The 17317-nt window shown below is 52.3% G+C and overlaps 1 protein-coding gene across 1 annotated transcript; it reads right to left on the reverse strand.

The window, feature by feature from the left end:
* Window positions 1–872: 872 nt before the first annotated feature.
* Window positions 873–11774, reverse strand: C5H9orf50 (chromosome 5 C9orf50 homolog). Its single transcript, XM_049772812.1, has 7 exons — window positions 11270–11774; window positions 9860–9959; window positions 9663–9770; window positions 3095–3258; window positions 1644–1785; window positions 1166–1328; window positions 873–917 (listed from the first exon to the last, which is right to left on the reverse strand). The coding sequence occupies exons 1-7, from the start codon at window positions 11772–11774 to the stop codon at window positions 873–875; spliced, it is 1227 nt and encodes a 408-aa protein (XP_049628769.1).
* Window positions 11775–17317: the final 5543 nt, after the last annotated feature.

Raw genomic sequence — 17317 nt, forward strand, 5'->3', positions numbered from 1 at the left:
CAGAAGGAAGGTGAGTCTAGATTCCCCTAGGATAGCCCTGTTAATATCCCTAGGATCGCCTAGAAATTTGGTGGCAAATGGGAACGGTGGGTTTCTGGCAGCTTCCAGGCTTGCTCAAATGACTGGGTGCAGGATCAGAAGTGTGAGGTTGGGGGCCAGAGAGATAGCATGGAGGTAGGGCATTTGCCTTGCATGTAGAAGGACGGCGGTTTGAATCCCAGCATCCCATATGTTTCCTTGAGCCTGCCAGGAGACCATATGGGACACCGGGATTCGAACCAACCACCTTTGTTCCTGGATTGGCTGCTTGCAAGGCAAACGCTGCTGTGCTATCTCTCCGGGCCCCAGGAGTAATTTCTAAGCATAGAGCCAGGAGTAACCCCTGAGTGCTGCTGGGTGTGACCCCAAAACAACAAACAACAGAAGTGTAAGGTTGGTGGGCCCAGGGCAATAGCACAGCTGGGAGGACACTTGTCTTCAGTGCCCCAACCTGGGTCTGATTTCCAACATCCCTTGGGGTCCCTTGAGCTGGCAGGCATGATTCCTGAGTGCAGAGCCAGTAGTAACCTGAGTGACACTGGGTGTGACCAAAAAAAAAAAAAAAAACCAGAATAAAAATGTGGGGGTGGGACCCCGGACCCCGCCCATGTTCTAGAGAGGGGTTCTCCCAGATCCACCAGGCTGCCTTGTTTCCTCTTCCTCATTGCCCCCAAACAGGCACCCCAAGACAGCAAGCAAGCAGGCCCTGCAGAAGCATTTCAGGGGAGACCAGCCAGTCCCCGGCCCCCGAGATGTGGTTTATTTGGGGGTGGGAAGGCTCGGTTCACTGCCTGCACTGGTGGGCTGCATCATCAACACCTTTTCGGGTAAGCTCACTTCAGGATCGTGTTCAGGACCAGGCTGGGCAGGAAGGTTTCCTGGGGCGGGAAGAGGGGTCCAGCTGGGCATGGTGGGACCCGGGGGTGCAGAGAAGGGGTCCCCAGTCCCAACACACAGCTAGGAGGGACGTGGGGGGGGTCTTAGTCTAGGTGGCTTCACAATCACAGGATCCCATAATTACAGCCTCTGTCCCAGCTCCCCTGGGCCTAACCATCCCGCCTTTATCGGTCTCCAGGTGGGTTCCCCTCACCCCCCATCCAGTGTTCACAGGGGTGGAATGTCTTACCAGATTCCGGCTCCAGTAGTGAGGCATCTTGTCCAGGGGGTCCAGGAGGCGGTGGATGCGTGGGGGTGTTTGGGGGTTTCCCAAGGGGCTGTGGGCGGCAGCCCGGGGAGCAGGCTGTGAGGAGCGGTTCATATGGGCTGCCTCAGAGAGCTTCTGAGAGGACCTGTAGGGGCAGAGCATGGTCTGAGAGCTCCAAATCCAATGACTTTTTTTTGGGGGGGGGGGCCACACCCGACAGCACTCAGGGGTTACTCCTGGCTCTGCACTCAGGAATCATTCCTGGTGGTGTTCAGGGGGATCCTATGGGAATGATGGGGGTTGAACTCGGGTCAGCTACATGCAAGACAAGCACCACTGTGCTATGTCTCAAACCCCTCCAATCCCTTTTTAAAAGGCCAAGAATACACTGTGACATGGGACACCGGGCCCCCCCCCCCCCCCCCCCACATCCCCAAAATTTCGAGGTCCTGGGCAATACCATCTGCAGGGGCCGCTAGCCCGGGCTGCCTCCTGGACCTCAGAGCCCTGTGCCCTAGACAGACTTTCCAGCCACTTCGCCAGGCTCTTCAGCAGCTGTTCCTCCAGGACTGTGGGGGTCCTGCCGCTGAGGTTTTGCCGGGCTGCGGGGGGGGGGGGGGAAAGGGGAACACGGGTGAGAGCAGAGATGGGGTTTCCTCTGAAGTCAGTGGCTGCCCAGCAGTAATCTGGTGCCAGCCAGCTGCTTTGGGAGACACTCCCAGAAGTGACCTCATTTTCCCCACTCCATTTCCATTTCCCCACTGTCAGGGTCATGCACACACACACACACACATCCCTTTTCGGTGCTCCTGGGAAAGCAGCTTCCTAGCCAAGGGTGCTCCTGAATTTTTAGCCACAGTGCTCCCTGGGGGCACGGGCTTGCTTGTGGGGGGTTCGAACACACCTCAGCCCTGGCTCTGCACATCCATCACGCACCTCCTACCTGGGCATAGACAGTAGAGAGGTTGGGGTGCATGTGGATTGGGAGCGATACCCAGGATTGACCCCTACTTCAGGCTTCTGGGGAACCCCATACTTTCCCCTACCTCCCTCATTCCTCCCCTTGCTCGTGCCTCTCCCTACACCACCTCTTTCCCCTTCCATCTGCCCCAGCCCCTCACCCCTCTCCCCTACCCTTCAGCCCTCAGAGCTGCTCCCAATCCTCTCTGCTCCACACCCTTCTCCCCTTCCCCTCACCCTTGCTACTCCCCTTTCCCCTACCACACTCTTTACTCCTCCCCTCCCTCTGCCACCAACCCCTCTCCCCACCCTTGCTCCCACACCTCTCCCCTTTGTCCCTCCCATTCTCACCTCCTCTCCTACCCCCTTCTCTGCTGCCCTAGTCCTTCCCCATGCCCCACACCCCTTTCCCCTATCCCTCAGTCCTTCCCCAAATCCCTCTCCCAGCCTCCCCAAACTCCTTTCCCAGGCTGCCATCACCTTGCCCCCTTCCAGCACCCCTATCAAACAATCAGATCTGGGTAAAACCTGAGCTTCCAGCTCCAATATCCTGGGAAACCTCCCCACCACTGGGTTTGGGGGGGGGGTGTTTCCCCCAGTAGTAAGACTGCAGGGCCCTGCAGCACACAGTAGGTGCTTATTTAACAGAGGCAGATGGGAAGCTCAGGGTTGGGGCTGCAGAGGGGAAAGACTGAGCCCCAGAAAGTCTCTGGGGAGCAGGACCACCACCACCACCACCCACCACCTTCCCGCCCCTTGCCCCCCTAGCCTCACCCTGAACCCCTGGGAACAGACCCTAGCAGCGCTTCGGAGAGGACCACATGCTTGGGCCGGGGCACTTGGGCGTGGGGCTTAGCTTCTTGGTCCCAGCCATCCCCAGGGGGACAGAGGAGGTGGCGGAGCTTCTGGAACTTTCTGCCGAGCCCGGCCAGCATCCTGCGGCCTGCACACCTGCACACCTGCGCTCCCAGTAGCGCAGCGCCGAGTCCCCGAGCGTCTCATCCGCGAAGCGCACTCGGAAGGGGCGGCCTCGCCGGCCCGACCCCGCACTCTGCCCCGAGGACGAGCTCTGGCTGATAGCAGCCTTGAAGGGGGGGACCTGGGGACAGTGTGGCCTGCGGAGAGAGAGACCCCGGGCACCGCCAAGCTCCTTGGGGGAGCCTGATGGGGACCCCGACGCGCTGAGCCACCACCCAGATCTGCCACCTGCCAAGGAGCCCAGGGGTTGGCAGAGGGGAGCCCGAATTCAAACCCTGGCCTGCTAGGAGACTGTCCTACTGTACCCCTACCCCACCCCAAGAGGGCCAGGACCAGAGCTCAAGGGGATGGGCACCCCGAGTGTCCAGCCCAAAGAGCCTTTTGCTCCTTTTATGCACAATGCCTAAAAGGTCATAGTTGTGGCCACAGCACCAAGCTGCGAAGGGAATGAGGGTGAGGGTGGAGCCCCCCAACCCTGCCATCATAGGTTGGGGGTTCCTCTGCCCTTGCAGCCATGAACTCCTTCAGCCACAACCCCAATTGCTCCCTTTGCTGTTTTTGTTTTGTTGTTTTGGGGCCGCACCTGTTGAATTAATTAATTAACGATGAGGCTGGATGGTGGAGGATACCATCCAGCCCACATGGCTCTGCAATCTCCATGCAGCCGGCAAGTTCCAGGCCCAGGTGAAATCACTCACTCACACGCAGCCATCAGGAAGAATCATCTTTATTCATGCCCTAGCCACCACAGGTGTGTGGCCTATGTCAACCTTTCAAGCATTCAGCAATATTTTGCTAGCCCTGCATCTTATCTCCTGTTAGCCATCTTCCCTCTGGGCTCCATGGCCCAAAGATCCAAAAGCCAGGAAGCCAAGCCGGGCCAAAAGAGAAATAGCCCCTCCCATTCCTGGGAGGGGTTTGGAAAAAGGTAGATAAGGCTGGGACCAAGGGAATTCGGCCCTTTTGGCTCTTTGCCTTTTTTGCCGTTTCTCTCTTGGCCCGGCTTGGCTTCCTGGCTTTTGGATCTTTGGGCCGCATGGAGCCCAAAGGGAAGATGGCTAACAGGAGATAAGATGCAGGGCTAGCAAAATATAGCTGAATGCTTAAAAGGTTGACATAGGCCACACACCTGTGGTGGCTAGGGCATAAATAAAGATGATTCTTCCTGAAGCCTGCGTGTGAGTGAGTCTTGATTACGCGGATTACCTGGGCCTGGAACTTGCCAGCTGGATGGGGGATGAAGCCACGTGGCTGGGGCCTAAGCACAAAGGCCTCCATCCACCGCCATCCAGCCCCATCGTTAATTAATTAATTCAACAGCACCCAGCGATGCTCAGGGCTTGTTTACTCCTTGCTCTGTGCTCAGGGATCACACCTGGCTGGTGTGTGTGTGTGTGTGTGTGTGTGTGTGTGTGTGTGTGTGTGTGTGTGTGTGTGTGTGTGTAGTGAGGATGAGGGGACTGTGCTGAGGATTGATCTTTTTAATTTGTTTTTTGTTTATTTGGTCACACCCGGCAGCGCCAGGGGTTACTCCTAGCTCTAAGCTCAGAAATTGCTCCTAGCAGGCTCGGGGGACCATATGGGATGCCGGGATTGGAACCACCGTCCTTCTGCATGGAAGACAAACACCCTACCTCCATGCTATCTCTCTGGCCCCATGTGCTGAGGATTGAACCCAGAACCTTACATATGCAGAACTGTAACTCCACCCTGGATTTAGGTGTACCTACCTGAGACCCTTCCATTCCGAGGAGTGGTCTTGAAAGGTTATATAAGGCCTTTGACCCAGGGGATTAGGCTTTTCCCCTTTTGGTCTTTGGCCAGCATGGAGGTCAAAGGGAAGATGGCTGAAAGGAGTTAAGATGCAGAGCAAGCTAAGAATAGCAAATGCTTGAAAGGTTATGATAGAGGCCACACATGTGGTGGATACGGTATGAATAAAGTTGATACTTCCTGATGCCTGTCTCTGGATGAGTGATTCTGCCATTCACCTAAGCCTGGCACCTGCCAGCTGAATGGGGGTTGCGGAGCCATGTGGCCTGGGATGGCAGAGAAAAATTCATCCATCCATCTCCATCCACCACCATCGTTAATTATTTAACACAACACAGAACAAGTACTTTACCACTGAGCCAGATCCCAGGTCTAACCTTATACCCTGTTTTTAGAGGGGAGGCACTCAGCAGCTCAGGGCTGACTCTTGGCTCTGCACTCAGGGGTCACTCCTGGAAGTGCTCGGAGGACCCTACGTGATGCCAGAAATCAAAGTGGGGTTGGTAATGTTAAAGGCAAGTGCACTACTTGCTGTTCTCTCTTCTCTGGTCCCTAATTTGTTCTTTTAAAAATGCCATATAAGTTGGGGCCGGAGAGATAGCACAATGGTAGGGCATTTGTCTCGCAAATAGCCGAACCAGGAGGGACAGTGGTTCGAATCTCGGCATCCCATATGGTCCCCTGTGCCTACCAGGAGCAACATCTAAGTGCAGAGTCAGGAGTAGCCCCTGAACACAGCCGAATGTGACCCCTCCCCCATAAACAAAACCTACAGGGGCCTTAACGATGGCACATTTGCTTTGCATGTGGTCAACCCAGGATGGACCAAGGTTCAATCCCCAGCATCCTATGTGGTCCCCTGAGTCTGCCAGGAGTGATTTCTGAGGGCCCGGAGAGATAGCACAGCGGCGTTTGCCTTGCAAGCAGCTGATCCAGGACCAAAGGTGGTTGGTTCGAATCCCGGTGTCCCATATGGTCCCCCGTGCCTGCCAGGAGCTATTTCTGAGCAGACAGCCAGGAGTAACCCCTGAGCATCGCTGGGTGTGGCCCAAAAACCAAAAAAAAAAAAAAAAAAAGGAGTGATTTCTGAGCACAGAGCCAGGAGTAACCTCTGACTGCTGCCGGGTGTGACCCAAAAACAAAAAATAAAATAAAATTTAAAATGCCCTACAAATATCACAGACAAGATCACTTCTTTCCTTCACTTTTTTTTTATTTTGGGACCACACTGGGTGGTGCTCAGGGCTGACTCCTGGCTCTGCACTCAGATCACTCCTAGTAGTGCTCAGGGGGACCATCTAGAATGCTGAGGGTTGAACATGGGTTGGCTGTGTGCAAGGCAAGTGCCCTCCCCTCTACTCTCTCTCTCCAGCCCCACTTCCCTATTTCTTTGCTTTGCCTTTTTCCACTCTGGTTCTGGAGACCAAACCTAGCATCACACATAGAAAACCTGTGCCCTAGGCCGGAGGGATAGCATGGAGATAAGCCATTTGCCTTGCATGCAGAAGGACAGTGGTTCGAATCCCGGCATCCCATATGGACCCCTGAGCCTGACAGAAATGATTTCTGAGTGTAGAGTCAGGAGTAGCCCCTAAGCACTGCCAGGTGTGACCCAAAAACAAGAAAAGAAAGAGAAAGAAAGAAGAAAGAAAGAAAGAAAGAAAGAAAGAAAGAAAGAAAGAAAGAAAGAAAGAAAGAAAGAAAGAGAGAGAGAGAGAGAGAGAGAGAAAGAAAGAAAGAAAGAAAAAAAAGAAAGAAAGAAAGAAAGAAAGAAAGAAAGAAAGAAAGAAAGAAAGAAAGAAAGAAAGAAAAAGATGAAAGAGAAAGAGAATGAGAGAGAGAGAGAAAGAGAATGAGAAAGAGAAAAAGAGAGAAAGAGAAAAGAGAAAGAAAACCTGTGCCCTCCCTGCCAGCCTGATAGCATCATTCTTAGACCGTGAGGCTAGTAAAGGGTGAGTTGTGGGGTTGGTAACGTGTAAATGATTTCCAGCAGTTTCTGTTTTTGTTACATGGAGCATTTGGAACTGAGGAGTCCTGTCTGAACCCAGGTTGTTCCTCCCTGCACCAGGTGGGACCACAAGCCAGGCATAGGGCCACATTTTACTCCTTTTATTGGGACACAACTATGTCTACTGGGGACAAGGGATTATTTTCATTAGACCTCTGCAAGCTGCCTCCACCAGCCAGCACCACCAGTCATGCTCCACCAGTCAAAGCCCTGGGGGACAAGCCTTCAATTTTGGGGGATTAGAATAACACTCAGAAGTGCTCAGGATGGGTATGGAGCAATAGCACAGTGGTAGGGTGTTTGCCTTGCATATGGCCAACCAGGAATTAATCAGGTTCGATCCCCGGTATCCCTTATGGTCCCATGAGCCTGCCAGGAGTAACCCCTGAGAACCGCATGGTGTGTCCCAAAAACAAACAAAAAAAGTGCTTAGGGTTTACTCTTGGCTCTGTGTTCAGGGGTCACACCTGACAGGGTTTGGGGAATCCTCTGGGATGATGGAGATAAAATATGGATCATGGCCGGAGCAATAACATAGCGGGTGTGTTGCACATGGCTGACCCAATTTCATATGGTTCCCTGAGCCCACAAGGAGTGATTCCTGAGTTCAGAGCCAGGAGTAAGCACTGAGCACTGCTGGGCACGGTTCCCTCTCAAAAAAAAAAAAAAAAAAAAAAAAAGGAAAAGAAAGGAAAAATAAAATAACATGAATCAGCCATATGCAAAGCAAACACCTCCCCTGCTGTCCTATCTCATTAGCCCCTTCGATTCTTTTTGTTTTGATTTGTTTTTTTGGTCACACCCGGCAGCGCTCAAGGGTTACTCCTGGCTCTATGCTGAAAAATCGCTCCTGACATGCTCGGGCGACCATATGGGATGCCAGGTTTCGAACCACTGTCCTTCTGCATGCAAGGCAAATGCCCTACCTTCATGCTATCTCTCTGGTCCCTAGCCCCCTTGATTTTTTATTTTATTTTAATTTGGGGGGGGGTTTGGGTCACACCAGGCAGCACTCAGGGGTTACTCCTGGCTCTATGCTCAGAAATTGCTCCTGGCAGGCTCGGGGAACCATCTGGGATTCCGGGATTTGACCCACCATCCTTCTGCATGCAAGGCAAACACCCTACCTTCATGCTATCTCTCCGGACCCCCCTTTGATTCTTAAATCCAGTACTGTGAGCCTCCTCTGAGAGTGGAGGGGGGGGGGTCAACTTGGAAAATAAATTGACGCAGGGGAAAGAATACAGTAGGGGAGGTGCTTTCCTTGTATTTGGCCAACCCAGGTTCAATCCTCAGCACTACATGGGATCCAAGGAGTCATTCATTAACAAAGAGCCAGGAGTAACCCCTGAGCAAGACTAGGTGTGGCCCCAACTGAAAATAAATAAAGTGGAGTTGGAGCAATAGTACAGTGAGGAGAGCGCTTGCTTTGCACACAGCTGACCTGGATTCAATCCCCAACGTCTCTTATCCCCAGGAGTAACTACTGTGCACTGCCAAATGAAGCCCAAACCAAAAAATAAGTATACTATAATAGGGCCAGAGAGATAGCATGGAGATAGGGCATTTGCCTTGCATGCAGAAGGACGGTGGTTCGAATCCCGGCATCCCATGTGGTCCCCCGAGCCTGCCAGGAGTAATTTCTGAGTGTAGAACCAGGAGTAACCCCTGAGCGCTGCCAGGTGTGACCCAAACACCAAAAAAAAGTATACTAGAATAAGTATAGTATAGGGGCCAAAGAGATAGCATGGAGGTAAGAGAGTTTGCCTTGCATGCAGAAGGTCGGTGGTTCAAATCCCGGCATCCCATATGGTCCCCTGAGCCTGCTAGGAGTGATTTCTGAGCATAGAGCCAGAAGTAACTCCTAACCCCTGAGCGCTGCCGGGTGTGACCCAAAACAAACAAACAAAAAAGTATAGTATATAAGTATATATTTTATATATAATTATATATACTTTTTATAGTATATATAAGTATATGTAAAAGTATATAAGTAAATAAATATTGTAAGTATACTATATATTATATATAAGTATATATTTTATATCTTATAATATACTATAAGTCTATATATGATGGGCACCAGGTTACTTGCAAATTTCTTGTTATATGTGAGGGTCTGTGGGGGGCAGAGAGATAGTCCAGCAGATAAGGCACTAGCCTTGCCTGTGGCTGACCAGGTTCAATCCCTGGCACTCCATTGGGACCCTTGAGTTTCTGCCAGGAATAATGCCTGAGCTCGGAGTCAAGAGTCATTCCTGAGCACTGCCTGGTGTGACCCCACACCATCAGTGTCTTGGGTGGGAAGGAAACGTGAGTGGGCAAGGTTTGAGCATCTTCACTGAGGAAGCTGACGGGAGACTGGGGGAGCAGGGGAAAAAAAGATGGAAATGTGCAAACAGTGCTCACTCACTGATCCATCTGGTGAGAAGAGAGAGGGTGAGGATGCTCAGGGCTGGAGGGGGTGTAGCTCGCCTTAGCCCTAAAGAAGCACATGAGCAGAGACAGCATGGTAGGGGGAATGCATTTGCCTAGCATGCAAGGGACAATGGTTCGATCCTGGACATCACTGCGTAGTGGGTATCCCTGACACCCAGGGATATGTGTGACCTGGGAATAACCCCTGTAGAGTTTTGGACATGACCCCCTCAACAGAAACCTCTCCCCAAGTCATGATCAGCTGGATGGCTCCCTGCTCCTCTCCGCCCATGCCAGTCTTTGCCCAAGTCCTTTCCCAGCTGCTCCCCAAAGCTGACTCACGAGGGCGTCTTCTTGACCGTGGTGAACTTCTCCTTCACAGGACACAGGGTAGGACTCGGATGGAGCAAAATCTTCGGGAAACGGGTTCGAAGGGGAGGCGAGTGATCCCTGGAAACAGAGGCCAGCCCTGGTCCAGCACTAGCCATGAAAAGTTTCACCCTGACCCTGTCCACCAGTAGGGGATGACACCTACTTACCGAAAGCCTGGAAGGAAGGAGCAGGAGCAGTGACACGGACAGCCGAAGTTGTCTGGCACGACCCTTTGGCGGAGAAAGTCAGGGTGTGCTGCCCGCCGAGCTAGAAGGGGAACAGAAATAGAGAAGCCAGGGCTGAGGGGTGGGGGAGCCCTTTCAAGTGGTTGGGTTCTGAGTTTCAGTTTCCTCTTCTGGAATATAAGGATTAACTAGCTCTCCAAAGGTGGGTGCCAGGGAGGGAGCACAGCAGGGAGGGATCTTGCTTTGTACTTGGATGACCTGGGTTTGATCCCCGGTGTTCCATATGGGCCCTTGAGTGGGACCACAGCCAGGAGTGAGTGCTGAGCACAGATCCAGGAGGAATGAGCCCTGAACATAGTCCTAAGCACAGAACCAGGAACGCTCCTTGAGCACAGTACCAGGAGCCATCTGTCAGCTTCCTCAGTGGAGCTGCTCAAACCATTCCCACTCACAACTCCTTCCCACCCAAGAAACTGGTGTTGTGGGGCTACACAAAGCAAGTGCTCAGTGATGACTCCTGGCTCCACGTTCAGGCATTATTCCTGGCGGGGACTCAAGGGACCAATGGAAGGCCAGGGATCGAACCTGGTCAGCCACATACAAGGCTAGTGCTGAACTATCTCTCTGGCTTCCAATCTTCACACACATAGCATAGCATAGCATAGCATAGCACAGCACAACACAACACAACACAACACAACACAACACAACATAACATAACATAACATAACATAACATAACATAAAACATAACAACATAAAACATTACAACATAAAACATAACATAACAACACACAACACAACATAACATAAAACATAACATAACATAAAACATAACAATACAACACAACATAATAACATAACATAACATAACATAACAACATAACATAATTAACATAACAAAACAACAACAACAACAACAAAGAGGGCCTAGAGAAAGAGCACAGCAGCGTTTGCCTTGCAAGCAGCCGATCCAGGACCAAAGGTGGTTGGTTCGAATCCCGGTGTCCCATATGGTCCCCCGTGCCTGCCAGGAGCTATTTCTGAGCAGACAGCCAGGAGTAATCTCTGAGCACCGAGTGTGGCCAAAAAAAAACAAAACAAAACAAAAACATAACAAAACAACACCCTGAGCATAGTATCAGGAGTGCTCCCTAACAACAAAACCAGGAATGATCCCTGAGCACAGTCCTAGGAATGATCCCTGATCCTAGAGCCTGGAGCATCCCTGAGCACCCCTGGGTGGAACCCCCAAAAACAATCAATCAGAACCCAACGATGGATGCTAGAGGTTGCTCAGGAAGGCCATCATCACGAGTTCTTGGGGTGACCCCCCTCAAGGGCCATGCCTGAGCCCCTCCTCCAGGTCGGGTGCGGGGAGATAGATGCTCACTGGGTGGGGGGCTTGGCTCGGAGGCCAGCTGGTGGAGGCGCTGCAGGAACTGGCGGAACTTGGGGGGCAGGAGTTCCCCCAGGACGGCGCCCAGGGTGTCGGCCTGGGGCTCGGTGCAGGGCTCGAACGCGGGGCGCTCGGGAGCCTTGGGGCGCTGGCGTGCCTGGCGCAAGGGTGGCAGCAGCACCGATCTGAGCACCTCGCGGTTGCGGGCCGCGCGCTGGGCCACGGTGGCATTGGGGGGCAGCGGGGGCAGGCGCACCGAGGACCTTGGGCTGCCCACCCCCAGCCTGGGGGATGCCTCGTCGTCCCAGGAGGGCAGCCACTTGTCGGTGCCGCTCCTAGAGGACCCCGAGTCCCCGATGCGCCGTGCGCCCCGGGCCACTTGGAGCTGCGGGAGTTTCAGCCGGTTGTCTCTCCTGCCCTGGCCCGGGCACCCATGGCCCGGGGACCCCTCCCGCACCACCTGCTGGGTTTTGGGCTTGGGGTGACGCGGCCGGGGCATGTCTGGCTCCCCGACACTCAGCTCACGGCATCCCGACGCCCCTGCATGCGCCCTGGGCGCAGAGGAGCGAGGTCCCAGGTGGGAACCGGCATCCAGGCCATAGTGCCCGATCGGAGCGTTTGCTAGCGGGAAGACCTTCTCCTGGCTCTCCAGACGCTGAGGGGCTCGGTCAGGCGCCCCCCATCCTCTATTTCCTCACCCGGATGACGGAAATAGTGACCCCCCACTTTTTGGAGTTGCTATGACGTTGCGCGCTGCTGTAGAGACGGCTCCCCAATGCGCGCACCCTGCTTCTTAAACTCCACTTAAAAGTGGAGACTGACTTTTGGTTTGGTTGGAAACTTCAACCAGCCATACTAGGAAGCACCCCATCTCCCCCCCGCCCCACGGGCTTGTCGCTGGGACATCAGGAGAAAGTTCTAGAGCGATGCTTGGGGACCAGGAGACTATTCTGGCCTTCAGCTCCCAGCGCCCCAAACCCCTGCAGTGGATCCTTGTTGGTTTCACCACCACCGCCTTGTCAGTTTTCACCCCAGAGTTGAAGGGTGTAACCCGTTTTGGGGGGTTATTCTGCTGCTGCCCCACTAATAGGGTCTAAGAAAACTATCTTCAGTAAGAAGGGACCCCCAAACTTCTGGATGACGGTTCCAGCTTCAGTCCTGGGCCTTTTGATGGGTGTGAGAATGGGGCATGCAGATGCCCCAGAGTCTGAGATATTAGGCTTGGGACAGGGTCCAGACACGCCAGGGTCACCCACATCCTCTTTGGGAAAGACACAGTCCAAGTTTGCCTCTTCCATTCCTGGAAACAGGGTCTCCAGGGGACCAAGCGTTCTTCCACCCTCATTCCCAGATTGGAGTCAACTCCACATTTATCTCTCACTATTACACTCACCCTGGTGGAGTTTCTGGGGGGCACCTGTGGGTCCTTAAAGTTTAGGGTCCACTGACAGTTGGACTGGTCCCTGACAAGCCCATCTTCCTGGCCTGGTCTCTGCCCAGCTCCTCCCCTGCCCCCCCAAAGGCCTCACTCAGGGTCATTGTGATCCGTACCCCTCAGACCTGCTGAGCCAGTGGGTGGGGCTGCCTACCCAAGGGGTGTGGAATTCCCTGTGGGGGCTCCTCAAGTTCCAACTCCCCTACTATATCCTAGAAGCTTGGGAGGAGTCGGTTGGGAGCAAGTGCCTTGGGGTCTCACAGGAAGGATTTCAAGACCCCACTCTGAAGGCATGCAAGTCACTTCTTTCTTGGACCTTGAGGTCTAAGCTCTGGGCTAGTAGACAGAATACTAGTAGAGTGGGAGGGCAAAGAAGGAGAGACAGTAGAGGACCGGGTGCTTGTCTTGGGCTGGCCAATCTGGTTTAATCTCCAGGGTCCTCTGAGTAAAAAGCGAGGAGAAAGTTGGTGTGAGAAAGAAAGAAAAGAGAGAAAGGAAAAAATAAAAGAAAGAAAGAAAGAACGGGCCAGAGAGATAGCATATTAGTAGAGTGTTTGCCTTGCATGCAGCCAATCCAGAATGGATGTGGTTTGAGTTCTGGCACCCCCATGTGATCTCCTGTGCCTGCCAGGAGCGATTTCTGAACACAGAGCCAGAAGTAATACCTGAGTGCCACTGAGTGTGACAAGAAAGAAAAAGGAAAAAAAAAAAAAGAAAAAGAAAGAAAAGAGAGAAAGAGGACGAAAGAAAGAGAAGAAAGAAAGAAAGAGAAGAAAGAAAGAAAGGAAGGAAGAAAGAGAAGGCGGAAGGAAGGAATGAAAGGAAGGAAGGACGGAAGGAAGGGAAGGGAAGGAAGGGAGGAAGGAAGGAAGGAAGGAGAAAGGAAGGAAGGAAAGAAAGAAAGAAAGAAAGAAAAGGGGCCCGGAGAGATAGCACAGCGGCGTTTGCCTTGCAAGCAGCCGATCCAGGACCAAAGGTGGTTGGTTCAAATCCCGGTGTCCCACATGGTCCCCCGTGCCTGCCAGGAGCTATTTCTGAGCAGACAGCCAGGAGTAACCCCTGAGCACTGCCGGGTGTGACCCAAAAACCAAAAAAAAAAAAAAAAGAAAAGAAAAGAAAGAAAGAGGGAGGGAGGGAGGGAGAGAGAGAGAGAGAGAGAGAGAGAGAGAGAGAGAGAGAAAGAAAGAAAGAAAGAAAGAAAGAAAGAAAGAAAGAAAGAAAGAAAGAAAGAAAGAAAGAAGAAAGAAAGAAAGAAAGAAAGAAGAAAGAAAGAAAGAATGAAGAGAAAGAAAGAAAGAAAGAAGAAAGAGAGAAAGGAAAAGAAAGAAAAGAAAGAAAGAGAAAGAGAAAGAAAAGAAGAAAGAAAAAGAAAATTTTTTTTGTGGAAATGAAACCATGACCTGCAGGATTATTCCAATTTAACTTGCACAGCAAGAACAAATGATTTCTTCGCTTCTGTCTGCAGAAGGGGAAGATTAGGGATCAGAAAGGAACAGAGTATAATATTCCATAATATTGTATGGAATGTTATGCAGCCATCAGGAGAGATGAAGTCATGATTTCCTTTACATTGATGTTCATGGAATCTATTATGCTGAGTGAAATAAATTGGAGGGAGAGAGACAGACACAGAATAATCTCACTCATCTATGGGTTTTAGTCTTTTTTTTCCTTTTAGTCATGACAATGTTAATGAGTGAGAGAAGTAGAATGCCTGCCTCAAATACAGGCAGGGAGGGGGTAGGGAAGGAGGGAGATGGGGGCATTGGTGGTGGGAAGGTTGCACTGGTGAAGGGGAGTTGTACTTTTTATGACTGAAACCCAACTACAATCATGTATGTAATCATGGTGCTTAAATAAAGAAGAAAAAAAGGGGGCCCGGAGAGATAGCACAGCGGCGTTTGCCTTTGCCTTGCAAGCAGCCGATCCAGGACCAAAGGTGGTTGGTTCGAATCCCGGTGTCCCATATGGTCCCCATGCCTGCCAGGAGCTATTTCTGAGCAGACAACCAGGAGTAACTCTTGAGCAATGCCGGGTGTGGCCCAAAAGCCAAAAAGAAGAAGAAGAAGAAGAAGAAGAAGAAGAAGAAGAAGAAGAAGAAGAAGAAGAAGAAGAAGAAGAAGAAGAAGAAGAAGAAGAAGAAGAAGAAGAAGAAGAAGAAGAAGAAGAAAAGGTACAGAGGGGCTAGAGTGATATGATAGCACAATGGGTAGGGCTTTTGCCTTGCATGCTGCTGACCTGTGTTCGATTCCTGCATCCCACATGGTTCCCTGAGTGATTTCTGAGCGCAGGGCCAGGAGTAAACCCTGAGCACCGCCAGGTGTGACCCCAACCCCCCAAATAAAGGTACCGAGGTCTCCCCACTCAAATTCACATTTTTATTCTCCCTGCCAGAGGACATACCCTGGATCTATTTTTAAGGGAGGAAATGGGGGAGGACCCCATATAGAATAGAATCTTCATGGCTCTGCACTGCTTAATTTTTTTTATTTTTTCTATTTTTGGTTTATTTTGGTTTGGGGGCCATACCCAGCAGTGTTCAGGGATACTCATGGCTCTGTACTTGGAAATCACTTCTGGCAGTTTTGGGGGACCCTATGGGATGCAAACCCCCTCCCTGCTGTTATCACTTGGGCCCCTTAGCAGTGCGAAGTGGTCACTCCTGGCTCTACCCTCAGAGTTCATTCCTGGTGATGCTCAGGGAACTAGATGGGTTGCTTTGAGAACATACGGGATGCTGGAAATCAAACACAGGTCAGCCATGTTTAAGGCAAATGCCCTACCAGCTGTGCTATTGCTCTGCTCCCCCCCTTTTTTGTTTCTTTGGGTCACACCTGGCAGTGCTCAAGGGTTCCTCCTGGCTCTATGCTCAGAAATCTTAACTGGCAGGCTCAGGGGACCATATGGGATGCTGGGATTCGAACCACTGTCCTTCTGCATGCAAGGCAAAAATGCCTTACCTCTATGCTATCTCTCCGGCCCCACTAGCCCCCTTTTTTAAAATAAAATTTTATGATACTGGTTTACCAAGTCATTCATAACACAGTAGTTTCAGGCATTCCATGGTTCAACCCCAATCTCACCACCAGTGTGACCTTCCCTTCACCAGTGTCCCCAATTTCTCATACACCCCTAAGCCTGCCTAGCAGGCACAAACAAATTTACTTCATATTGTTTACTACAACACAGAGGCAAATGGAATTATCCAAAAAAAAAATAATAAAGTCAATTTGTGATTATTGTTTAAACTCACAATGGAGTTAGTTCCTGGAATCAATGATCATTTCCTAGACAGGTTGGCGCTAGTTGAATCTTTCGTGTTCCTTTTTCTATTTACTAAGCCTTGGTGAATGAACCCTTATGCAACTTTCTCATCAGATCTGCCATAATCCTACTATCCTATAAAATATATGGGTGCCCAGGAGCTATGGCGCTGAAACAATTTGGTGGCTTGCTGGGCCAATGAGGTTCATTTGTGGGGCTGAGTGTCCTGCAGGTTGCTGTTGCCCTTGGGCAGAAAGGGGAATCTGTGGGCGCCATGCCAAGGAGGACCCCGAGTTCTCAACCCCAGAGAGCACTACTGCACTGTATTTGGGGTGACAACACCAGGGCCCTGCCAAGGGCATTTCTTTGCTTGAATTTTGTGGATCAGTCATTGATTTTAAGATGCCAACGGCGACGGGTGATATTTGATGAAGGGGTTCTCCCTTGCAGGCTTTTTGACTTCAATGAACCTTCCAGACACACGTTTTCACATTTATTATTATTATTATTATTTAATTTGGGGCCCACACCCAGTGATGCTCAGGGGTTACTCCTAGCTATGCTCTCAGAAATAGCCCCTGGCAGGCTTGAGGGACTATATGGGACGCTGGGGATCGAACCGTGGTCCGTCCTGGGTCAGCCGCATGCAAGGCAAACGCCCTACCGCTTGCGCCACCGCTCTGGGCCCCAGCAGCCTCGGAAGCGCTGGGGCGCGGGCTAGAGGCGGGGACGGGGAGCGGCGCGGCGGCGCCTTTAACTGGGCGGGAGGCTAGGTCACGTGAGAGGCGGTCCTATAGAATCTCCCGCCCCTGGACCAGCCTAAGCCCCGCCCCTAGGCCCGCCGAAGCCTCGTCCCTGAGCCAACCGAAGCCCCGCTTCCGGGTCCCCCGAAGCCCCGCCCAGCGCCGGCCGAAGCCCCACCCCGGGCCCGCCTAAACTCCGCCCTTAGGCCCATCTGATTCCCCTTATCCCTGAACCAGCAGAAGCCCCGCCTCTAGACAGCCTAACCCCGCCCCTAAAACAACCAAAGCCACGCCCCTGGCCAGCCTTAGCCACGCCCCCTGGGCATATCGAATTCCAGGCCTTGGCCACTCCGAAGCCCCGCCTCTGAGTCAGGTGAAACCACGCCCCGAGGCCAACGAAGCCACGCCCACGAGTCCGTCCGAAGCCATGCCCCCGAGCCAGACAAAGCCACGCCCCTGATCCGCCTAAGCCCCGCCCCGGATACCGGAAGTGACGTCTGCGGGCAAAGGTGGCGCGTGCGGCGTGGCTCGTGTGTAGCGGGCGCGTGTCTGACGGAGCCGGTTGGGGGGCTCGCGGGGTCCCCCTCCACCGCCGCGGCT

Source organism: Suncus etruscus, chromosome 5 (genome assembly GCF_024139225.1).
Source record: "Suncus etruscus isolate mSunEtr1 chromosome 5, mSunEtr1.pri.cur, whole genome shotgun sequence".
NCBI lineage: Eukaryota > Metazoa > Chordata > Mammalia > Eulipotyphla > Soricidae > Suncus > Suncus etruscus.